Source organism: Meles meles, chromosome 7 (genome assembly GCF_922984935.1).
Source record: "Meles meles chromosome 7, mMelMel3.1 paternal haplotype, whole genome shotgun sequence".
Taxonomy (NCBI): Eukaryota; Metazoa; Chordata; class Mammalia; order Carnivora; family Mustelidae; genus Meles; species Meles meles.
Genome location: NC_060072.1, coordinates 68,498,683 through 68,521,522, shown reverse-complemented (window position 1 = coordinate 68,521,522; position 22,840 = coordinate 68,498,683). Strand labels below are relative to the sequence as shown.

Below are 22,840 nucleotides of genomic sequence, written 5' to 3'. Positions count from 1 at the left end.
GGTAAGAACGCGTATGAGATCTACCCTCTTAACAAATGTTTAAGCGCATAATACAGTACCGTTAGTTATAGGCATGACGTCGTACAACAGATTACTGTGTATAAATGAAAGTTTATACCTATTAAACAAGAACTCTTCATTCCCCCCTTCCCATCAGCCCCTCCCTAGCAACCACCATCCTACTCTGTTTGAGTTGGACTATTTTGCAGTATTGTTAACAATAGCCAAGATAAAGGAACAACTTAAATGCCCATTGATGGATGAGCATTTAGAGAAAATGTGACTTTATATATACAATGGAATATTATTCAGCTTTGAAACAGAAGGAAATGCTGTCACATGTGACAACATGGGTGAACCTAGAAGATATCACACTATGTGAAATGAGCCAGTCATGGAACACACACTGCTTGTTTCTACTTATATGGGTAGTGATTTCTTTTACTTTGCAAGGGACTGTCAAACTGTTTTCCAAAGTGGTTATACCAGTTATCATCTCCCCAGCTGTGATGAGATTTCCAATGTAGGAATGCCTGGGAAATTGGCAAGAAGCTTTTTCTTGTTTAGATGTAAAGGTACATAACAGATCATCAAGAAGGGAAATACAGAGAGTGCCTGTGTTCTGGGACACTGAAATCATGCAGACTTTAAAACCATGCATAATCAAATCCCCAATTACGTAAAATGAGGATAATGTCCATCTCAGGACTACTTGAAGGAATAGATAAAATAGATTTACAGTACTGACACAAAGTAGGAATGATAAAACTGACAGCTATCAGTAGCACTCTCCTTCTCAACTACCTCCAGAGCCAGAGTTGAAAAATCAAGGATCCAGTTTCTCTGTGGGACTAGGGCAGAGTGCTAGACCTTGCAGATTGTTTTCTCGTGTATGTATTTGGTGGTACCAGAGCAGAAAAATGTGTCTTGAATAAATAAGAATGCCAAGACACAAAACTTCTTTTAGGAATTTTAGAACTCTTAAAATAAGAAGTAATAATAAATAAATAAGAATACCAAAACATGAAACTTCTTTTAGGACTTTTAGAACTCTTTATAATAAGAAATAATAAAAAATAAATAAGAATACCAAAACACAAAACTTCTTTCAGGACTTTTAGAACTCTTAAATCCAAAATATTCAATGAAGGGCAAGTCTTTTATGAAACATTTAAAAGGAAAGATCGGCAAGTAAAAAAACAACTGTCTTCAAGCCAAGCCAAAATGGAAAAAGTGAATATTCCACCAGATTTTAATGTCACCATTTTCATTCACTTACCATGATCTTCTCATTTGGAAGCAGGTGTGCTGCTATGGAGACCATTCTAAATATTCCCTTAGAGTCATTCATTCACTTGAGGTTTACCACAAGAGTTGACAACTGACTCTTAATGATTTAAGAGCCATCTTAAAAAGTTACTAACCTCCTTTCATTCTGAGTTATTGTACCATTTTCCAGCTTTTTAACTGTGGTCGCCAGCACTTTATTTGCATCATTGGCAAAGTCTAAGTCTCGGACCTCAGACAACGGGACAGACACAATGGCAAATGCTTCTTTATCTTCTTTTGTTTGGCAAGTTCCAATCTGCAATGTGTTTTTTCCATTCAGATTAGTCGTTTGTTTTTTAATAGCTGTGCAGTATTTTTCAGATCCTAACACATCTTTATACTGTTTAAGAAATACAAGACAGGAATAGCTCATCCACACCCAATAATTCCCTCATGCACCATCCACTATGAAAGACCATAGGGACACACAGATTTTCCATGCCCATTTCCTGCCTTGTTCCCAAAGCCCACCTAGAACCATAGCCTCTCACATTTGCCCTTTGCTTCTGTGTCAACTTTGTAGAGAGAAGGTACTCTTGGGATCTTCTCCCCTTTCTACATCCCACTCCTACAATTTGGGCACAGCATCTAAGCCACTTAGTTCAGTGATATAAGCAACTGGCAGAATGAATACTTGATTAAATTAATTGCAATAATCTCTGATATTGGTAAAGATGGATTGTAAGTACCATGTCAATCACTCCCTGATCCTAATCACACATCTGGAGAAAAATTAAACCACTCTCAGGAACATGTACCTTCAACATAACAGGTCTCTCTTCATCTGTGTCTATGGGTATACTAGTACTTGTTACCCATGTGTTGGTACATAAATGTCTCAACCGAACATAAGAGTTCCTAAAAGCAAACACATAAGAACAGTTTATAAAAAATTAGCACATTTACACATTACCTTAAGAGTGTCATACATTATATGAATATGTTTCAGACTAGAATTAACTCAAGTATAGGGCAATCTGGTTTAAAAAAAAGTTTTGAGTCAAAGACTATTTCAAAGCTTGTGGTATTTTACCCAGAGCAGTGGTTCTTAAATTGTGGCCCCTGGTACAGCAGGACCAGCATCACCTGGGAAATTGATTGAAATGCAGATTCAGGGCACCTGGGTGGCACAGTCAGTTAAGTGCCAATCCTTGGTTTCAGCTGGGATCATGATCTCAAGGTCTGGGATCCAGCCCTGTGTCAGGGTCACTGCTTTGGCATGGAGTCTGCTTGGGTTTCTCTCTCTCTCTCTCTCCCTCTCTTTCTTTCTCTCTCCCCCTTTGCTCCCCTGATCTCTCAGGTGCTCTCTCTCTCTCTCTCTCTCTGGAATAAATAAATAAATCTTTTTTAAAAAATGCAAATTCTGAGTATTCATCCCAGTTCTCTGAATCAGAAACTCTGAACATAGGGTGAAAATGAGTCTTTTAGCAGCCTCTCCAGGTAATGCCGATGTGAGAACCACTGACCAAGTAGCCACCTTAGCTAACACTGCTCTAATCTTAGTCCCTTCTGTAGCTTAATCATTTGCATATAAAAGTATATACAGCCAATCTTCATTGTTTGCCGATTCCATATTTATGAATTCTCCTACTCAAGAAAATGTATCTGTAGCCCCCTGATCCAAAGTCTGAGCATTTTTTGCAATCATTCTTGGACATGGACAGAGTGGCAAAAAATTTGAGTCCCCAGTGTGCACATTCCCAGTGAGGGTGGACAATACAATGCTCTGTCTTCTCATTTCTGCTTGTACTATAAATAAGCATCCTTTTCAAGGTCTAGTTAGTGCCATGTTTCTCCACATTTCTGTGCTTTTTGTTGATGGGCTTATTGCTTAAAACAGTCCCAAGCATAGGGCTGAAGTGCTGTCCAGTAGTCCTAGGGATAAGGCTGTTATGTACCTTCTGGAGAAAATACTCATGTTACATAAGCTTCATTTGGGCATAAGTTATAAGACTGATTGCTGTAAGTTCAATGTTAATGAATCAACAATACATATTAAATAAAGTGCCTTTAAGCAAAAACACATACATAACACAAGGTTATATGGTACTGACTGATGAAAATATTATGACCAGAGGTTCACAGGAACCTAACCCCATATTTCTTCTAGGAACGGTGGCTAGTATTTGCTAATTCAATGTACTGGGAAAAACAAGAATCAACCGTATGTGAACTGTGAGGAAACACCTGAGAAAGGACAGCTAGAACTTCATCCAACTCCAACATTATCATTTTAGTGAATCATTTATTATCATCATTTCTTTAACAAATATGTGTAAAAATATCTATTCAAACAAAAGCATTGTGCTAAGTTCTGTGCCTCCAAGTTGCTGAGAGTTCGGTAGGAAAGATAAGACATAAATAAATCATATAACATGAGGCAAAAAGCATTAAGGTCAATAAGACAGAACCAAATAAAACAAGGGTCTCCAGAAAAGAGCGATTCACTTAGCATCATGGTTTGGCTCGTTCATAAAGGTAGATACAATAGAAACAGAGTTTCAAAAATCTAAAGTAGCAGAGGGGCGCCTGGGTGGCTCAGTGGATTAAGCCGCTGCCTTCGGCTCGGGTCATGATCTCAGGGTCTTGGGATCAAGCCCCGCATCGGGCTCTCGGCTCCGCAGGGAGCCTGCTTCCTCCTCTCTCTCTGCCTGCCTCTCTGCCTACTTGTGATCTCTCTCTCTGTCAAATAAATAAATAAAATCTTTAAAAAAAAAAAATTTAAAGTAGCAGAAACCAATCCTTGTACAAATAATCAGAAATTTACCACTAATTTGCCACTAACTTTACTTTATTTAAGCATTTGTCATGGGTCTGTGTGCTCTATAGGGAGATTCTTTTATCATTTTCTTATGCAAACATTCTTGTTTAGAGTTCAAGACGGACATAGTGCAACTGTTGGAAGAAAGAAATTAATTAAAATAATCAAATCCAAGCAAAAGAATGTAAGACATTGTCTCACATTAAGTTCTGGCTACCTCATTACCACTTCCACTTTCTCACCCATCACTCACTTAGGTCCAATTGGTTTCCTAGCTGGTACTTCAGCACACCTAGTAAATTTCAAGACTTTTCCATTTCATGTTCCTGCTGCTTGAGACACTCCTGATGGGGAGGACTTGATCTCTCAAAACGTTCAGGTCTTTTCTCAAATGTCCTAAATCAGAGAGGCCATTTCTGAACAGTCATACTACGTAATACAACTCTCTCTCTGCAATTTTTTTTTCAAAGCATTTGTATTACCTGACCTCCTATTTTATGGTTTGTCTATTGCCTCTCTTCCTTATTTGAATTTTAAGTTTGTTCAGTTCTCTTCCCAATGCCAAGGGCAATGTCTGTTAAGTTCAGTAAAGATTTACTGGCTGAATGACTAAATAAATAAACAAATGGATGAATGGATGAATGAATGAATGAAAGAAACCTGGAATTTGACATAATAGAAATAAATGATATAAGTACTGATAGAAAAAAAAAAGTAAGTACTAATAGAAATGCTCCTAGATCATTTTTCATGTTAGTAAGCAAAGGCCATACAAGTAATAAGAATAAATAATTCTTATGAATTTTTCAGAATTCTTTGGTCCTGCATGTTTTAATTATTTATGAGAATAAAACAAACTATGTGAATCTTCTCACAAAAGAGGCATGATTTTTACACACTGTTCTTTACTTATGCTTGCTCCCTAGATATCACAAAAATTCTATCAACATTAGATGTTAATTCCATACCTACCATTACAATTACTCAAAGAAATCTTACTATTTATTGTATAGTTTTTATTGTATATAGACCTAAACTATATGTGTGTGTGTGTGTGTGTGTGTGTGTGTGCGTGTGTATATATATATTTTTTTTACCTTGGAACCAGGCAGTCAGCTCTCTGAAGAGTTGTGGCATCCAGCTCGAACAGGGATGCAATGTCATTTCCATGTGGGACTGAGACTAAAGTATACATGATCTTCTCCCCGGCCTGGCGTTTCTTCTTTGAAGTCGGAAGATCTCCATCTCTCTGTTGCGGAGGTACAAAGTTATTTACTCTTAACAGGTTTCTTACTATATTCTCCAATTAATCAGGAGATAAGATTTAAATCTGCCCATTATTTCTTCATTGGATCATAGAGATGTCTGTTTCACATTATCCAGAGAGAGCAGGTCAGGCCTGACAGCCCTTGAGGTAGTTATTATCAATAGTGATAAGTCACACACTCCTGGAGAGATGGCTTGATCTGGGCAAATATCAAAGCACTAACAGTCATAATAGTTGTGAATTCCCTTACCATGTCTTAAACCAATTTACATAGTAGTTTCGACCATTCTACATTTAAAACAAACAGAGTGAAGAAATAGTGTGTAGAATCATCTCGATTTCATAAATTCAAGAGTCAGAGTTCCTAACTAACTCCCAGAACACAACTAGGAGAGAAGAGGAATCAACAGCAATATTCCTATTCAGTTCATTGGCTTGTTCCATTAAATCCAAAAACATATTATAATGGCATATACAGTGAAATAAAATGGGATCTTCACAAGCAGACGTCCACATGATGATGCAAAACTCAGTCAATATTTCCAAAATACCCCATTTTAAGCTGACAACCACATAAGATTAGTAATTATATACATTTATTTGAAGCAAGTCTCAATCCCTGTGGAAGAACATGATGCACGAGAAACCAAAAGGTGATACAGCAAATGTAATATAAGATTGGTAATTACATACAGAAATATAATTACTTACACATGTTTATTGAAAGAAATGAAATTTTAAAATGAGAGAAGTAGAGAGAGAGAGAGAAAGAGAGTGTCACTCTACCATCACAAGAAGCTAAATGAAAGCGGAGAAGAGAAGGGGTATTTGAAAGGCAGATGAAAGCAGTCTATGCCCAATGACAAGCAGGTGTTTAACGGACACTATGACAATGAGATATCACACCTAATCATTCCAAAACATTCACTTGAAGTTCCATCCCAAGATTGTGAATGTCATTTCCTATGCAGTTTCATTCTTATGTCTTCTGCAAATGGTGTGCAAATTGGTAGCACCACTGAACTGTGAATGGGCAGAGGAACCCCCAGGGTCCTGAAGCAGGAGCAAGACTGTTAGCTGCTAAATCTCACATAGCCCAGAAGTACCTGGTAGCTCCTGACATTTTAGACTTACATGTCTTCTACAGAGACCAAAATTCAGAGTTAAATGAAAGCAGGAGTCTGGCAAACTCTCCCCATTAGCCTGACCCCCATAAAAGTTGTTTCTAATCAGTAAGTATAGCTATACTTATTGATCAGAAGAAAAAACACACTTAACTAACTTACTGTACACTATAAGGGAATGCAGAGATACAGGGGGAAAATGCAAAAACAGTAAGAAAACCATAGTTTTGAATTTACACAGAGCTTCTCATAATACCAAAGCCATTGCTGTTCTCATTAATCTTACAACAAATTGGAAGGGGAGGCGAACCATAAGAGACTATGGACTCTGAAAAACAACCTGAGGGTTTTGAAGGGTCAGGGGTGGGAGGTTGGGGGAACAGGTGGTGGGTAATAGGGAGGGCACGTTTTGCATGGAGCACTGGGTGTTGTGCAAAAACAATGAATACTGTTACGCTGAAAAAAATAAATAAATTTTTTAAAAAAAGCAAAAAAAAAATTTGAAAGAAAGTAAGATGAATATTATCATTTCCTTCAAACCAAGAGATGAGTGTCATTACCTACATTTGATGAAGAATGAGGAAAGCGGAAGAGAGGGAAATAGGAGAGAAAAAGGAAGGAGGAGGAGGAAAGAAGTAGAAGGGAGCAGTAGGTTGTGGTAGTGAATACTCAGCCCCAAATTCAACTAACCACCCCTCAAGCCAAAACCAACCAAAGCCAGTGGCCTAGACTGAGCACCCAAACACTCACTGATTGCCCTCCCCAAAGGGCAGGAAAGAACTCACAAGTAAGAACCTTTCTTAGGTCTTCTGATCTTTTCTTAGGTCTCCTAGGTCATGAGACACATTTTCACAGTGATCTGAGTTGAGGGAATGGAGATCTGAATTGAAGACACAATCTGTGAGGGACAAAAACATCCTCATATCCTGAGAAAAGAAAATCTAAATGTCTTTAAATAACCCAATAAGAGTATCCTGGCCAGACAAATGAGTTGGGGGAGACGGCTACCCAGGTAACACAAAGCTTAGGCTTCTGAATCTTGAAATTGGGAAGGGTCTTGAAAGATCATATGTGAGCTAAGAGTTCTTCCCAAATAAATTTCTGACAGTAACTACTCGAGTGAAATTCTATCATTTGGAATATATTCTTCTGGGCCTTGAAAACATTTAGGTTTAATTTTAGTTATTCCCTCCTGAAATTTGAAGAGCCTTTGTACAGTTCCATTTATTTCCTGCATTTCAACTCTCAGAATGGATTAGGAGAAAGATCCTCAAGGAAAGAGAAATAGTTGGAGTGGAAAGGCAGAAACAGGGCAAAGGAAAGGGAAAGGAATGTGATATTCTAGAAGAAAATCAGGAGTATACAAGAGCAGTACAACACTGAGGTCACCACCCCTGAGACAAACAGCTAATAAATTGGTTTTCATGAAAACCAGTTTCTTCTGTTCTGTGAAAGACACCATCAAGAGAATGAAAAGACAAGCCACAAACTAGGAGAAAATATTTGCAAAAATACGTATCTAGTAAAGGACTCTTACCCAAAATATACAAAGAACACTCAAACTTCAGCATTAATAAAACACATTTCCCAATTTAAAAGTGGGTGAAAGACCTGAATAGACACCTCACTGAAAAAGCCATACAGATGGCAAATAAACATGTGAAAAGATGATCAGCATCATGTCATTAGGGAGTTGCAAATTACATAATGAGATGCCACTCACAACAATGAGCTAAGCACACACACACACACACACACACACACACACACACACATCTATTAGAATGAATGAATCCAAAACTCCGAGGACTGCAAATGCTGACAAGGATGTAGAGCAACAGAAACTCAAACTGATTGCTGGGGGAATGCAAATGGAACAGCTACACTGGAAGACTGTTTGGTGGCTTCCCACAAAACAAAGCATACCGTATAACATACGACCCAGCAATCATGCTCCTTAGTATTAAACAAAATATGCACCAAAAAACTTGCAAAGAGATGTCTAGAGCAGCTCTACTTGTCATTGCTAAAACATGTAAGGGACCAAGATAAACAAACTGGATAAACAAACTGTGGGACATCCAGACAATGGACTATTACTCAGTGCTAAAAAGAAATGAGCTCTCAAACCTCAAAGACAAGTCAGAACATTAAAATATATATTGCCAAGTGAAAGAAGCCAGTCTGAAAAGGCTACCTACTGTATGATTCCAATCATATGACATTCCAAAAACAACAAAATTATGAAGACAGTAAAAAGATCAATGGTTGCCAAGGAGGGGGGCGGGGAGAAAAGACAGAGCACATAAGATTTTTAGAGCAGTGAGACTATTCTGCATGATATTATAATAATGGATGCATGTCAAATGAGGGCTACTTTTATCAAAATTCAGAGAATATACAATGTCAAGAGTGAACCCTATTATAAACTCAGACTTTTGGATGGTAATAATATGTTAAGTAGATTAATCAGTGTAGCAAATATGCCATTCTGGTGCCAAATGTTGGTATGAGGGAGGCTGTGCTTGTGTGGTGGCAGGGGTTTATGGAAATGTGTACTTTCCACTGAATTTTGCTATGAACCTAAAATTGCCCTTAAAAATAGTGTCCATTGGGGCGCCTGGGTGGCTCAGTGGGTTAAAGCCTCTGCCTTCAGCTCAGGTCATGGTCCCAGGGTCCTGGGATCAAGCCCCGCATCGGGCTCTCTGCTTGGCAGGGAGCCTGCTTCCTCCTCTCTCTCTGCCTGCCTCTCTGCCTAGTTGTGATTTCTCTCTGTCAAAGAAATAAAAATTAAAAAAAAAAAAATAGTGTCCATTAAAAAAGGAAAAAAAACAGAATGAGAGAAAATATTTGTAAGTCATATGCCTGATAAGGGGACTATATCCAGAATATATAAAGAACACTTACAATTCAATAATAAAGACAACCCAATTAAAAATTGAGCAAAAGATTTGAATATATATTTATCCATAGAAGATATTCAAATGGCCAACAAACACGTGCAAAGATGGCCAACATCATTACTAATTAGTAAAATGCACTAGGACAGCCGTAACCAAAGAGACAGACAACAAGAAGTGTTAGTGAGAACACAGAGAAGTTGTAACAGCCATATATTGCTGGGGGAACATAAAATGGCATTGCCACTTCAGAAGAGTTTGGCAGTTTAGCAGAATGTTAAACATACGACCAATGATTCAAAGTCTAGGTTTTCTATCCAAGAAAAATGAAAATACATTTCCACACCAAAACTTGTCCATCAATGTTCACAGCAGCATTTCTAAAAGCCAAGATGAGGATACCATCCAAATGTTCATCAGATAATGAATGGATAAACAAAATGTGGTATATAGGCACCATGGCATATTATCTGCTCATAAAGGAATAGAGTACAGATACAAGCTACAACATGCATGAACTTTGAAAACATTATGCTAAGTGAAAGAAATCAGACACAAAAGGCCATATATTCTATGAGCCCATATAGGAAATGTCCAGAATAGGCAAATCTATAGAGAGAGTAGATTCATGGTGGCCAGGGCCTGGGGGGAGGAATGGGGAGTGACTGTTGATGGATTTAGGCATTCTCCTGCAGGAGAGAAAAATGTTGTAGAATTTGATAGTGGCTATAATTTTGGAGCTCTGTGAATGTATTAAAAAACCACAGAGTTATATATTTTTATAAATAGGAGAATTTTACAGTATGTGAATTGTATCTCAATAAAGTTATGGAAGAAAGAAAGGGAGGTAGAAAGGGAGGGAGGGAGGGAAGGAAGGAGGAAGGGAAGAGTAAAGGACAGGGAGGGGAAAGGAACAAGGAAGGGAAGGAGGGAAGAGAGGAGAGGAGGAAGGAAAGAAAGAAATGGAAGGAAGGAGGGAACAAATGAACAAACGAACTCTGAAGTTCACTGTTTCATGGATGTCTGCCGTGTAGCTCGACCTGAAAATTCAGGGGTTATACTAAACTGTGGATGGCAAAGAAGCATTTTGCCTGGATCATAATGGTGACAGGAACCACACTTCTGCCTGACTGCAAATAGCTGAAGGCAAGAAAGTCTCAAGAAGCTCTAAAGAATCCTTTTATACGGGGCCCAGGAAAACACCATTAGCAACTAGGAATTCCTTCTCAGTGGTAAAAATGGTGGTGACATTTGATATTGAAAAGGATGATGATGATGAAGAAGAAACCCAAGAGAGGAGGAAGAAGAAGGCTTAAGAAGAGAAGGTGACAATTCTGAAAGAAGAGGAAGTTTGCTTCAGTTATAATCCTCCTAAGATGAAGCCTTGAGGAGAAACAGACCAGGAGAATCACAGTCACAAAGAAATATCCTTAAAGAACTGGTTTTTAGACTCTACAATGCTACTGCAGCCAGAAGAAAGAACCACCAACATAATGAACGCTAATTAATACATGTGAGAGGAGACTGACTCACAACGTAGGAACACAGAAATAATGGACAAGATCAGTCAGTTGCAGAAATAACCCAAAGGATTTTTTGAATAGGTAGGCAAAGGAACTTGAAAACAAGTAGCTTCAGTAGATTATAAGAAACACACAAATAAAATATGACTTTAATTAAGGAAAATATAGTTTAATCAATTATATTGAACCATGTTTGAAGAAAGCCTTTTTTTTTTTTAAAGATTTTATTTATTTATTTGACAGAGAGAGAGAGAGATCACAAGTAGGCAGAGAGGCAGGCAGAGAGAGAGGGGAAGCAGGCCCCCTGCTGAGCAGAGAGCCCGATGCGGGACTTGATCCCAGGATCCCGGGATCATGACCTGAGCGGAAGGCAGAGGCTTAACCCACTGAGCCACCCAGGCACCCGAAGAAAGCCTTTATTAACAGAAGATGAACATGTAACCTAAATAAACAGAGATTCAGTGAATAAGATTTGACAGCTTCTTTCATCATTGCGAGTGCAGATGCAAAAAATTAATATTCTGGTCTTTTTAGGGGAATGCCATATCCCTAAAAAGAATATGTGTCATCTAATTTCCTGAGCCTCTTACACATGAGTCTTCTAATTATAACTTAGTTTTTGCTATAGATTATCTATCAAGGAAAATGCATGAACTGACCCAACGATTTAGATTTACTTAGAGATGAAAGTTGGCATTGTAGGGGGCGCCTGGGTGGCTCAGCGGGTTAAGGCCTCTGCCTTCAGCTCGGGTCATGGTCCCGGGGTCCTGGGATCGAGCCCCGCATCGGGCTCTCTGCTTGGCTGGGAGCCTGCTTCCTCCTCTCTCTCTCTCTGCCTGCCTCTCTGCCTACTTGCCTACTTGTAATCTCTATCTGTCAAATAAATGAATCTTAAAAAAAAAAAAAAAGAAAGAAAGTTGGCATTGTGGTTTATATATCAGTCACGTGTGAGTTCATTTAGCACAAGTCAATCCTACTGTATATACCCTCCTTTTGAAATACTCAGAAAGTAAATTTTCTAGACTTACAAAAAGAAAGCAGATCCAGGTTCCTAGATTGTCTTCCTACCCCACCCCTTTGGTAATACGCAGTCTCCCAACAAGAGTAGTAAGGAACCTTTCTATTTCGACACTTACAATGAACAACATTTTTTCCAAACATAGGAAAACCTCACTTATTATGGCTAATTAAAAGAGGTTACTCTGAATTACTCATACTATTGAGGACCTGTGGTTTAATTTTAATTACATAGGATAAGTGGAATGTACCACTATACCCCTAAATAATTTGCTTAGGTCGCAGGGCAGGGGGAGAAAGAAGATTTAATGAAGAGATAAATTCCGTTTATAAATAGTCCAACAATTATTCATGTGCGAAAAGAATTTCTAAGATCTTTTGCAGTTTTTTAAAGCAGTGCTATGCATTTTGCTCTTAATCTAACACTCTGATATTTTGCTTAACAAACTCTCCTTTGGAAATAGTTCCACAGTAAATTTCAAGACAGCCCCTCAAAATTTGTAAACAATAAAATATGAATGAAGAGTTATAAATATATAATTTTTAAATGTATGGCTCAAACTTCAATCTATAAGAAAAATCAACATTATATTTCTTTAATAGGAAGGCAGTTCTGTTCAAAATGGTATGCCTGTGGCTTCTGTTTGTAAACCCATATATTTTTTAAATAAGAAACAAGACACAAAAACACCGGTTCCCCACACAGAATTACCGAAGCAAAATGCCCTCCCTTCTTGCATCATGAAAATACATTTAAAGTACAACAGAGCTTAAACAGGTGTTAGATTTCCTATCAGCTAGCTATCCAAAACCCTCAATTTCGGGAAAGCAGAGCCTCAGAATGTTAACCTAGTCTGCTGGGCTCTTATAAAACTGGCATTTTCACGTGGAAGGAAAGGCACACAGCCTCTCGGGTTATACAAATGGCTCTCCTGGCTTCTCCTGCCTGTCCTGGGGCCTGCCAGTGGAGGCATAGCCCTTAGCCTCCTGTAACACCTTCTCTGTTGACTCATTTGTGAGTCATCGAATTTTTAGCAGAGACATCACGTTGCAATTCTGTTGTTAGGAGCCAGAGACATTCTGTAAGAAAGAATGTATGCATTTTCAGGGCTGCTGCAGACTGCGTGCGGTCACAGCCAAGGCAGCATAATGATGTGCAGGCATCTGTGTTTTGGGTCAGACCCTCCAGGGCTCTCACTGCTGACTTTCTGTAATAGACATAACCCTGCCATTTAAAGGTGCAGACACTTCTTCCTTTGTCAGGTTCCTTAAGACACTATTACTCTTAAACTCATTCTTAATGACCCTTTTTCCGTTCTTTCCCTTATCACCTTACCAGTCATGAATATAGAGTATAAACTTAAGGAAATATGGGGGTCTTTATTCATAATCTGGTCCCCCCCCCCAAAAAAAGCCTATAAAATAGAATTTTCCGAAACATGTCAGCCAAGTATCATGGTTCCTAGAATACTGCTATGTATGTATGTCTATGCATAAAGACTGGTGGTCCTCAATGAGGAGAGAGCCCAAACCCTGGGAAGGCGGGAGCGTGGGGGAGGGGAGCCTTTGGCAATTTCCAGACTCAAGTTTAGTTGCCCCAACTGGGGGCAGGAAGGCCATAAGTGACATCTAGTGAGCAGAGTCTATAGGTCTGCTAGACACCCAACAGTGCAAAGGACAAACCCCCACAACAAAGAATTCTCCTGGCCAATCTATCAATATGGCTAAGGTTGAGAATCCCCAGCATAGACAAAGACACTCCCTTGAAAAATCAGATCACATTCCACATCAATATGGTAATGTGAAAATGGGTGGTGTTAGTCCAAAAAAAAATCCCCTTCAAAGAGCCATTTGAAAAGATGCAGCCTTTCAAGGAGAAGAAACTAATGACTGTCAGGTTCCCAGCTGGGCTTGACACAGTTCCAATGTTTACAGGGTCCCTGTGGATGCTGTACATTTGTAAGATTGGAAATAATAGGCTCCTTTGTAGAATAAATACAGCAATTTGGGTCTTAATGGGAGCTCCGACACACACCGCCTCATTTCAGTGGCACCATGCATTAACCTTTGAGACTTCAAAAATGGAAGGCAACATTTTGATAAAGGTTTCTAAATTACAGGAAAAATATTAACTGGACATTAAACAGAGAACATGAGGGAAAATTTGGAAAGAAAAATAATTAGCACGGTCACAATGAACTCGGTTGTTACTGGAACCCAGATCTGAGGTGAGATAGCATTCTGTTTGGGGAAATTGATTGCATTTTTCACAGGCTAAGCTCTAACTGCTCCTTTGTTTTCTTTTTTTAGACAGAAACATAATTACTGCGAGGTGGTAAATGGTCTACAAAATGAGAAGCCATATTCTTAGTTTTACTGTTCCATATTTTTAGTTTTATTTACTTTCAAGCTAGGGATTAAGGATAGAAAAAAAAAATGAAATCAAATGTCTCAATTGGTCCTCTCTTGGATGGCAGATGAGATCCAGCCATAAACTTCCAGGGCAAAGCAGACCCACCTGTGTTATATGCAATTAAAGTGTTGCTGGTAACAACTGTCTCACAGAAAAGTGCTCTTTGTCACCTTTACAGGTGAAGGAAGAACTTGTACTTCAAAACATAAAGGCAACACGTCTACAAAGTCTAACTAAAAGCTTGATCGATGCAAACAGCAAACCTCATGGATTCATGACTTAGATTCCCTGTGCTGCTTCCTAACCCTCCCTACTCTTTCTCTCCCACTCAGCTCTGCCCAGAACCATCATCAGTGCCTCACCAAACAGTATGTAGCTGAAAGGAGATAAGCAAAGAGATGGAATTCAATGGCACAATTTGAAGCTTTGGGGTGATGCCCTTCCAATAGAAACGACATACATTTTTAACCTACGAACATCTTGGATTCAAAGAGTTTCCTTTTATCTGATGGAATGTTAACCTCATGGCATATAGCTGACACACACAGCAAACCTCCTCATCCCAACATTTGGGTAGGAAAAGGAGTCTCAGGAGGGCTATCTGACATGTTCAAAGCAACACAAGTCAACGGCAGTGTGAGAAGTAGAACTCCCGGGGCGCCCGGGTGGCTCAGTGGGTTAAAGCCTCTGCCCTCGGCTCAGGTCATGATCTCAAGGTCCTGGGATTGAGTCCCACATCAAGCTCTTTGCTCAGCAAGAGCCTGCTTCCTCCTCTCTCTCTGCCTGCCTCTCTGCCTACTTGTGATCTCTGTCTGTCAAATAAATAAATAAAATCTTTTAAAAAAAAAAAAAAAGAAGAAGAAGAAGAAGTAGAACTCCCCTGGTTCTATACAATGCTGAACTCACATAGAATATCATAAACAAAGGCCCTTGAGCAAGAGAAAAGCAACCCTGACATCCGAAGTTTGGCCCGGTATGATCAGGCAGGCTCAGTGTGCCAGTATGATCAGGCAGGCTCAGTGTGGCGAGGAGCACCCCAACATTCATGGATAGGCCACAGTGTCCTCCTGTGAACACGACCGATTTCACAGAATGTCAGCTTCAGACATGGCCACTCCACAATCGTGTCTGAACACTAACAAAATGGGAATGTTGTCCAAGCCACAGACACTACTTAAGATCCCTCTCCCCTAATGGGTGCTGCTTCCTATAGCACTTACATCTTGGCCTGGCTCTCACCTGCACTTCTTATAGAGAAAATGTATAGGATACTTCCTCTTCCTGACAGCATTCCTATCTACAGTAAGCCCCTTCCTTAAATCCTCCCAAAGTCATCTTGTATAACCACAAACCCACAGGTTCTTTCTATCACCATCTGAGAGGTCCCACAGTTCCCAGGGGGTGTAAGTGCAACGTGTCATTAATTCCACTTGTTCAAGAACAGGTGTGTTTCTGGTGGTCTTTGGTAAGAGACCATTGCCCAGCTTATAGCAAGAACCAAAGACTCAGCTTTTAAATGTGGTTATGGATGGCATTTTTTTAAAATCACAGGAAGATGAGAACCCAACAATCCTGGGCTAGCTGTTTGAAAACCAAGGAGAGAAAAGTCCACACAGGGGCGTAAAACTGAATTAGAAATGAGTGATCCAACTGATCTAAGAAGCCTACTTCTGTGTTTAGGGACATTTTAACACAAATTAAAGTTTTCATTGGGCCAATGACTTGATACTTCAGCTTTATTTCTATTGTAAATCTGATAATCAGATGGAGAAAGAAGCCAAACAGGACTAACTCAGGTCCAGAAATTCTGATTTGATTCACCTCCCCCATATCAATATCTTCATAAAACATAAAGCTGAGAGCCAATGCAAAGACAGAAATTATTTCAATTAAATATTACAACCCTCTCTGTCAAAGGATAGAATTTTGAATGATGCAGTAATAATCCTTAGCAATTCCAAAAGAGACTGCTAAACTCCTAAGAAAATTATAGACTGTGTCTATTTAACATTAAAATGTCTAGCTAGATTGCTAAACTATATAAAGACATAGAGATAGGTACATAAATCCATCCCATCAACCAGGTTTTATCTGTAACACATCAAATATCCTCCATTTCAGAATTCTGTATTGAATTAAGTCATGTTGTTATAATATAATCATCTTCTTTACAAACAATGATGAAAGAGCAGACTGCATAATAATAAATATCTTAATGAAAGTTGGCTTTAAAATAAGATTGAGATTTTCTGAGTAGCATGCTTCAGAATATCAGAAAAATCAGTCATACAGCTGTTTGATGCCTCAATTTCTCCCCATAAATAGAACTCAAGTTATTTTCAATCAGAAAGGATTGTCCCATTGTCCTCTTTTAATATCATGCCATAATACAATTTCTCCTTCCTAAACATCTATGTACATCTATGTACTTCTGAAAACTAAACCTAGACCCACCATATCTCCCAGATGCCCACTGCCTTCAGTGTTCTATCATAAATGGCCTCCAAGTTGCTACAAATCTCCCTAAATACCCATTACTGGACATCTTTTTATAACATAAGCCATGTCATCTTTTACTTTTTATCTGTGATCCATAGCCTCTAGTCAGAGAATCTCCCAGAATCCCTTGTCTTCAATTTTCTATTAACTTCTCAATTCATAGAAAATATAAACAATATATTTGGAATTTGTTGGGGAAAAAAACAATTTCACTCACCATATTTTTTCCTTCATTTTGAGCATCTCGATAATCAGGATTAAGCTAAAAACAAAACAAAACCAGTTTTGAATCTTTATGAAAAGCACATTAACAAGACCAATGATCTTTAATTCATTTCACTATTGTACCCTTAATTAAATTCAATATAAAAAAACTAAGAAAGAAACCATTACTAAATATTACAATTTAAAATATTACCTTCAAACTCTAGTGGCAGGAGACATGAGCTAAAATGTCATGTCTATGGCTTTTGTTTACATTAGAATCGTTGACATCTTTGAACAAGGAAGAGCTGACAATCTCGCATCCTCCAAGAAAACCTTCAAGAGAATTCATCATCTGGCCCACCACAAAATCTGCCTTTAACCAATAACTCAATTTTTTGGAATTAGACCAAAGGAAAGTCTTAGTAACAACAATTCGGTATCATGTTCTACATGCTATATACACAAGAAGAGAAAATCGAGCAAAAAAAAGAGCTATATACCAGATATATATATATCGGATATGAAGGTTAGTGCATGAGTGTTGTGTGGGTGTTAAGGGTCAACAAAGACAGATGAGTTCCGGATATGCCGAGTGTCGGCCCACACATTTCCAGCTGGCCAGAATGCATACCTCCCGACTCCCATCCGATGACACAGTCCCAAAGGATGTCTGTGTTGTACTGAAATAACTAGTTCATAATTTGTAAAACAACAGACTTACAAGGTGTTTTTTCTCTAAATAATGAGTTGTTCACTTGATTTTAACTATATGAACATGAAGCAGTTGGTGTCTGTAACATGTGACTCCAGGCATTAAAGTCACCATTTAAAATGTAAGGTCAAGAGTCTTTCTCAGAATGGCACTTGGCTAGTAGCTCTGAGGAATGTTCTCACAACTTATTATTAAATATTAGTGAAGGTGCTGAGAAGGATCAAAAGCAAAATAACGCAAAACAAAAAAAAGTCTGAATTTCATTCAAGACTAAGACTGAAAAACAACCTACCCCCAAACCTACAATGACTTGTCGATCTTCACAAAGCAGCTGGTGCTGAGGGAGAAGCAGACACATCCCCAGGTTTTCTCTGAGGACTCAGCTCACTCCACCTCACTTCAAGCTAACAGCCTGTGAACACAGTTAGGAGACTTGCTATGGCTGCCGCTGTTTGTCCATTCACTCAAAGACCAAAACCCCACACAGGAGTGTGTACCGCTGAGGAGCCATTGTTAGACTAAGCAGAAACCTGTCTCCCCAGGACTCCCATTCACTGTCCCTGCTACCTCTGTCCTCTCATGACCACAGAAATGTGACAAGCTCAGAAAACAAATAGGCAGAGAGTCAAGGGGGCAGATGATAGCAGAGGGCTTTCGAAGAAGCACTTCCTGAAGAAAGAAAGAGCAAAAACACTGGCTGCATATGGGGGAATTACACTGCCTGACATTGTAGAGATAGCAAAGGGGTAGGAGAGAGAGGCAAGGGCTGTAGAGCCCGGGTAGGCAGAGTTGTCATGTGCTGGACATAGGACCTACAACAGCAGTGTAGCCCTCCAGCTAAAGACTGAGAAAAAGGATCAAGAATTTAAAAAAAACAGAACAAAATGACCATCCACTCAACCGATCTGGTTCTGCACAGAGCCCCCTTGTCTGGAGATAGTAAGGAAGGAAGGAAAAGAAAAACAACATGGGACTGATTAAAAACCATGTTATGAGGCGAAATTATTTTCTCAGAATCTTTCTGAATATCTTCTATCAACTTTCAGGAAATAGTTTGGCATATTCAAGAAAGTGTAAGTCAACATTTCCTCTAGGTAAGGACAACAGAATAAAATGACCAGCTGAAAACATAATACAAATCACATAAATAATAATATACAAATATAAAGAATTATAAAAAGAAGATTTCACTAAAAATGAAAACGCAAATACAAAATTAAACTCCATTTTGGCAGCAATGAAAGCACAGTTGATGCTGCAGGTAATGAGTGGTGCAGAGCATAAAAAAAAATTGAACAGCTGTCCCTCAATATAGTGGAAACGTATGAAGAAATAAAAATTAGGAAAAAGCAAGTAGTCCTGGGAGGACCAGAGAAGGGCCTATCAATTGACAGACAACAGGTGTACTGAAAAGGAAGAGAAAATTAGTGGGATACAAGCAATGATCAAAGATAATAGAAAATAAAGCTTTGCTCAGCTGAAGAACCGTGTATGCAGAGGTTACCATACCCCAGGAAAATCCACTAAAACGGACTGACACATTCATTTGAGGACAATGAGCAGAGGAGACAAAAGGGAAAACAATGATAGGGACATAAAATAGAGCCAGAAATTAGATTTAGACAAAAATGCCTACCATGTAACAAGAGAACGGATAAATAAAATGTGGCGTTTTCAAACAATGGGGGACCACTCAGTAATAAACACGATGAGCTACTGATACGGCAAAAAGGCTGGGTCTCAAAGACACAGACAATGGAATACTGCTCAGCGATAAAAAAGAATGAAATGCTGTCATTTGCCACCATATGGATGGACCTTAACAACCCTGTGCTAACTGAAATAAGTAAGAGAAAGACAACTACCATAAGATCTCACTTATTTGTGGAATCTAAAACAAACTGAGCTCAGAGATAGAGAACAGAGTGCTGGGTTCCCAGAGGTGGGAGATGGGGCATGAATGCAATGGGTAAAGGTGGTCAAAGGGTACTAACTCAAGTTATAAGAAAATATGTCCTGAGGATACAATCAATGCCCAGCATGGCAATTATAGTTAACAATACTGTACTGCATGTTTGAACGCTGCCAAGAGAGTAGATCTTAAAAGTTCTCATGCAATAATGATGTGATGGCCGTTATCCAGACTTAACTGCGGTAAAGATTTCACAATATATACACATACCAAATCATTATGTTGTACATCTAAACTAATAAAAGGTTATATGTCAGTTATATACTAATTTTTAAAAATATTATAAGTGAAAAGCCAAGACACTGTATGACTCCATTTACACCAATTTGAAGGTCAGATGAAACTAAATTGTGGTTAAACAAATCAGAAATTGGGGGAGAAGGAGGTACAAGGGAGAGGAGTGGAAAGAAAACAGAGAACCCAGCCCAAGAGTCACAGGACAGGAGTCTCGGTTTTTTAAAACTGACTAACAAAGGAAGGCAGGGGAGGGGGCAAGAAAAAGGGAATCCAATTACAAGCTGCCCCTTAGTGCTAGGCCAGAAACTAGGCAGAGTTGAGGCACGACTTTTTCTTTGGAGATATGTATCTCAGGCTCCTTAAGTTCCCTTGAATTACAAACAAAAGAATTAATTCCAAAACCGGCTTATTCGTGCTTTTGGAATCCAAGAGTGAAAGGTAGAAAGCCAGAAAGATAGGGAATTAATGGGCTTCTCATGTACTGATGAATCAAACACAAGAAGACACACTTTTCTTTAGCAGTCATGACAGAGCCAGCATAGTGCCCAGGAGGGGTTTATCCAGCTATTTCAGTCAAGCATTACTGGTTTGCATTTTTAAATTTGTTTTCAATTTGAAGAATTCAGATTTTTTTCAAATTAAAAAAAAAAAAATAGGGGCACCTGGGTGGCTCAGTGGATTAAGCCGCTGCCTTCGGTTCGGGTCATGATCTCAGGGTCCTGGGATCGAGCCCCGCATCGGGCTCTCTGCTCCACGGGGAGCCTGCTTCCTCCTCTCTCTGCCTGCCTCTCTGCCTACTTGTGATCTCTCTCTCTGTCAAATAAATAAATAAAAATCTTTAAAAAAAAAAAAAAAATAGCCAGACTAAAATTATAGCTAAATTATTTCCAAAATATATGTAGCATGTTTAGCCACAGATATATCTCATGGTCAAAGCATTCATTCAATAAGCATTCAAGTAGTTGGCCACAGACACTGTGAAGGGAACTCGTGCTGGAAACCATGATGTGTCCTACCTAAACTGCGTAAAGGAACAGGAATTAACATACCGTGGTCAAACACAAAATCATGTACGCCCTCTGAAATGTAAGTTATGTTCCATCCCAATGACATTACTTTCTAAAATTCTGTCTTCATATATTTCACCCTCTTGGGTCACTCATTTCAATCCCTAAGTTCAATCCCTAAGAGAAGTCTGGGAACTGGACTCCAGGCTCTGCCCTGGGAGGAGATATCCATGAGCTTCGGGAAAGGTCACCTAACCTTGGAACTCAGAGTCCTCATCTGTTCAATGAGAAAAGTCTATGACCAAGCTTAATCACACTAATTATATTTCATCAAATTTTATATATTTGTGTCTTTGGCAATAATACGAAAGATGGTGCTGATCAGTTAAGATTTTGCCTCATCTTGTGTCTCTCCGGCTGTAACGTGGGTTTTTTAAAAAATAATTAATGTGGAGTTATTGCTTCAGTAAATTCAGTAAAGTGATAATAATAACAAAGAGAAAGAAGAAGAGAAGGGGAAGAAGAAGGAAGAGGAGAAGCCACCCAAATATGTCTATATAAATTCACCAATATTAATTGAAGACCAAATAAATATATGCTTTCATATATGTTTTAATTATACTGTTGCTTTCCTTCTCTGAATATAAGAGCAGTAATTATGAAAGTAATTATACTAAGGGTGAGCCAAAAAAATATTATTTCTAAAGAAAGGGAAAAAAGACATGGGCATGTGAAGATTCCTGAATCTTTCAGGACTTTAAAGGAAATATTTCCTTATGTTAAAAAATAAATTATAAATCTGGCGTTAGAGAGAGAGAGAGAGAATTTTTTCCCTTTGAGAGACCTAATATGCTCTTCAATCATTTATTGAATAAATATTAATAGAACATCTAGAATGGGCAAAGCATTGTGGCATATGGTATTTTAGCAAAGATGAAGAGAATATGGTCCCTGACCATGAGACAGTACAATCTAGGAAGGAAAATAAGACATAAATACAGTTAGCTATAACACAAAATAGAATGTGACAAGAGACATAAGACAAGAATGAATAATTTATAAATAATATAGGTCAGAGGAAGGAGGGATCTGTGGTGGGCAAATTTAGCCAAGAATTATTCATGGAGGGGTGGCTCAGTCAGTTAAGCATCTCCCTTCAGCTCAGGTCATGATCTCAGGGTCCTAGGATCGAGCCCTGCATTGGGCTCCCTGCTCAGTGAGAGCCTGCTCCCTCGGCTGCTCCACCCCGCCTCATGCTCTCTCTCTCAAATAAATAAGTAAAATATTTTTTAAAAAAGAATTGTTAATGGAGAAGGTAGCATCTGAGATAAGCCTTGAAGGATGGGTAGAATCATAACTGGCAGAGAAAGAAAGGAGTAAAGGATACAGGCAGTGCAGGGGAAGGACACAGGCAGCACAGAGGTGAGAAAATGACACGTGTTCAGAGAAGACCCATTAACATCATTTATGGAATATTTTTATATGCTTTTAAAAGTTAATTCATTTCCCCTTACAGTCCTATTAGAAGGGATTCCTTTCTTTCTTTCTTTTTTTTTTTTAAAAGGTCTATTTATTTGTTTTAGAGAGAGAAAGAGCTAGCACATGGGGCTGGGGGGCAGAGGGAGAGAGAAAAATCTCAGGAAGACTCCCCTGCTGAGCTTGGAGTATGGGGCTCCCCTCGGGGCTTGATCTCACAAACCCTGAGATCGTGACCTGAGCCAAAATCCAAGTTGGACACACAACCAACTGAGCCACCCAGGCACCCCTAGTAGGAGGGATTCTTCACCCCACTTTATAGATGAGGCTCCTGGGGCACATCAAGTGAAGTCTTCTGTACAAAGTCATACCACTGGTGAGTGGTAGGGTCACTCA

The 22,840-nt window shown here is 38.9% G+C and overlaps 1 protein-coding gene across 2 annotated transcripts in view; it reads right to left on the bottom strand.

The window, feature by feature from the left end:
- The window catches only part of ITPR2 (inositol 1,4,5-trisphosphate receptor type 2), a 501,875-nt gene that overhangs the window by 358,633 nt on the left and 120,402 nt on the right, over window positions 1-22,840 (bottom strand). Inside the window, exons 10-13 of one of the 2 annotated variants that reach the window (XM_046011092.1) lie at window positions 17,051-17,095; window positions 5,188-5,342; window positions 2,088-2,187; window positions 1,425-1,585 (exon numbers count right to left, since the gene is read on the bottom strand). In XM_046011092.1, coding sequence (XP_045867048.1) covers window positions 1,425-1,585; window positions 2,088-2,187; window positions 5,188-5,342; window positions 17,051-17,095 — 461 coding nt within the window. The remainder of the gene's footprint in view (window positions 1-1,424; window positions 1,586-2,087; window positions 2,188-5,187; window positions 5,343-17,050; window positions 17,096-22,840) is intronic. The other variant, XM_046011093.1, reaches the window with a different exon arrangement.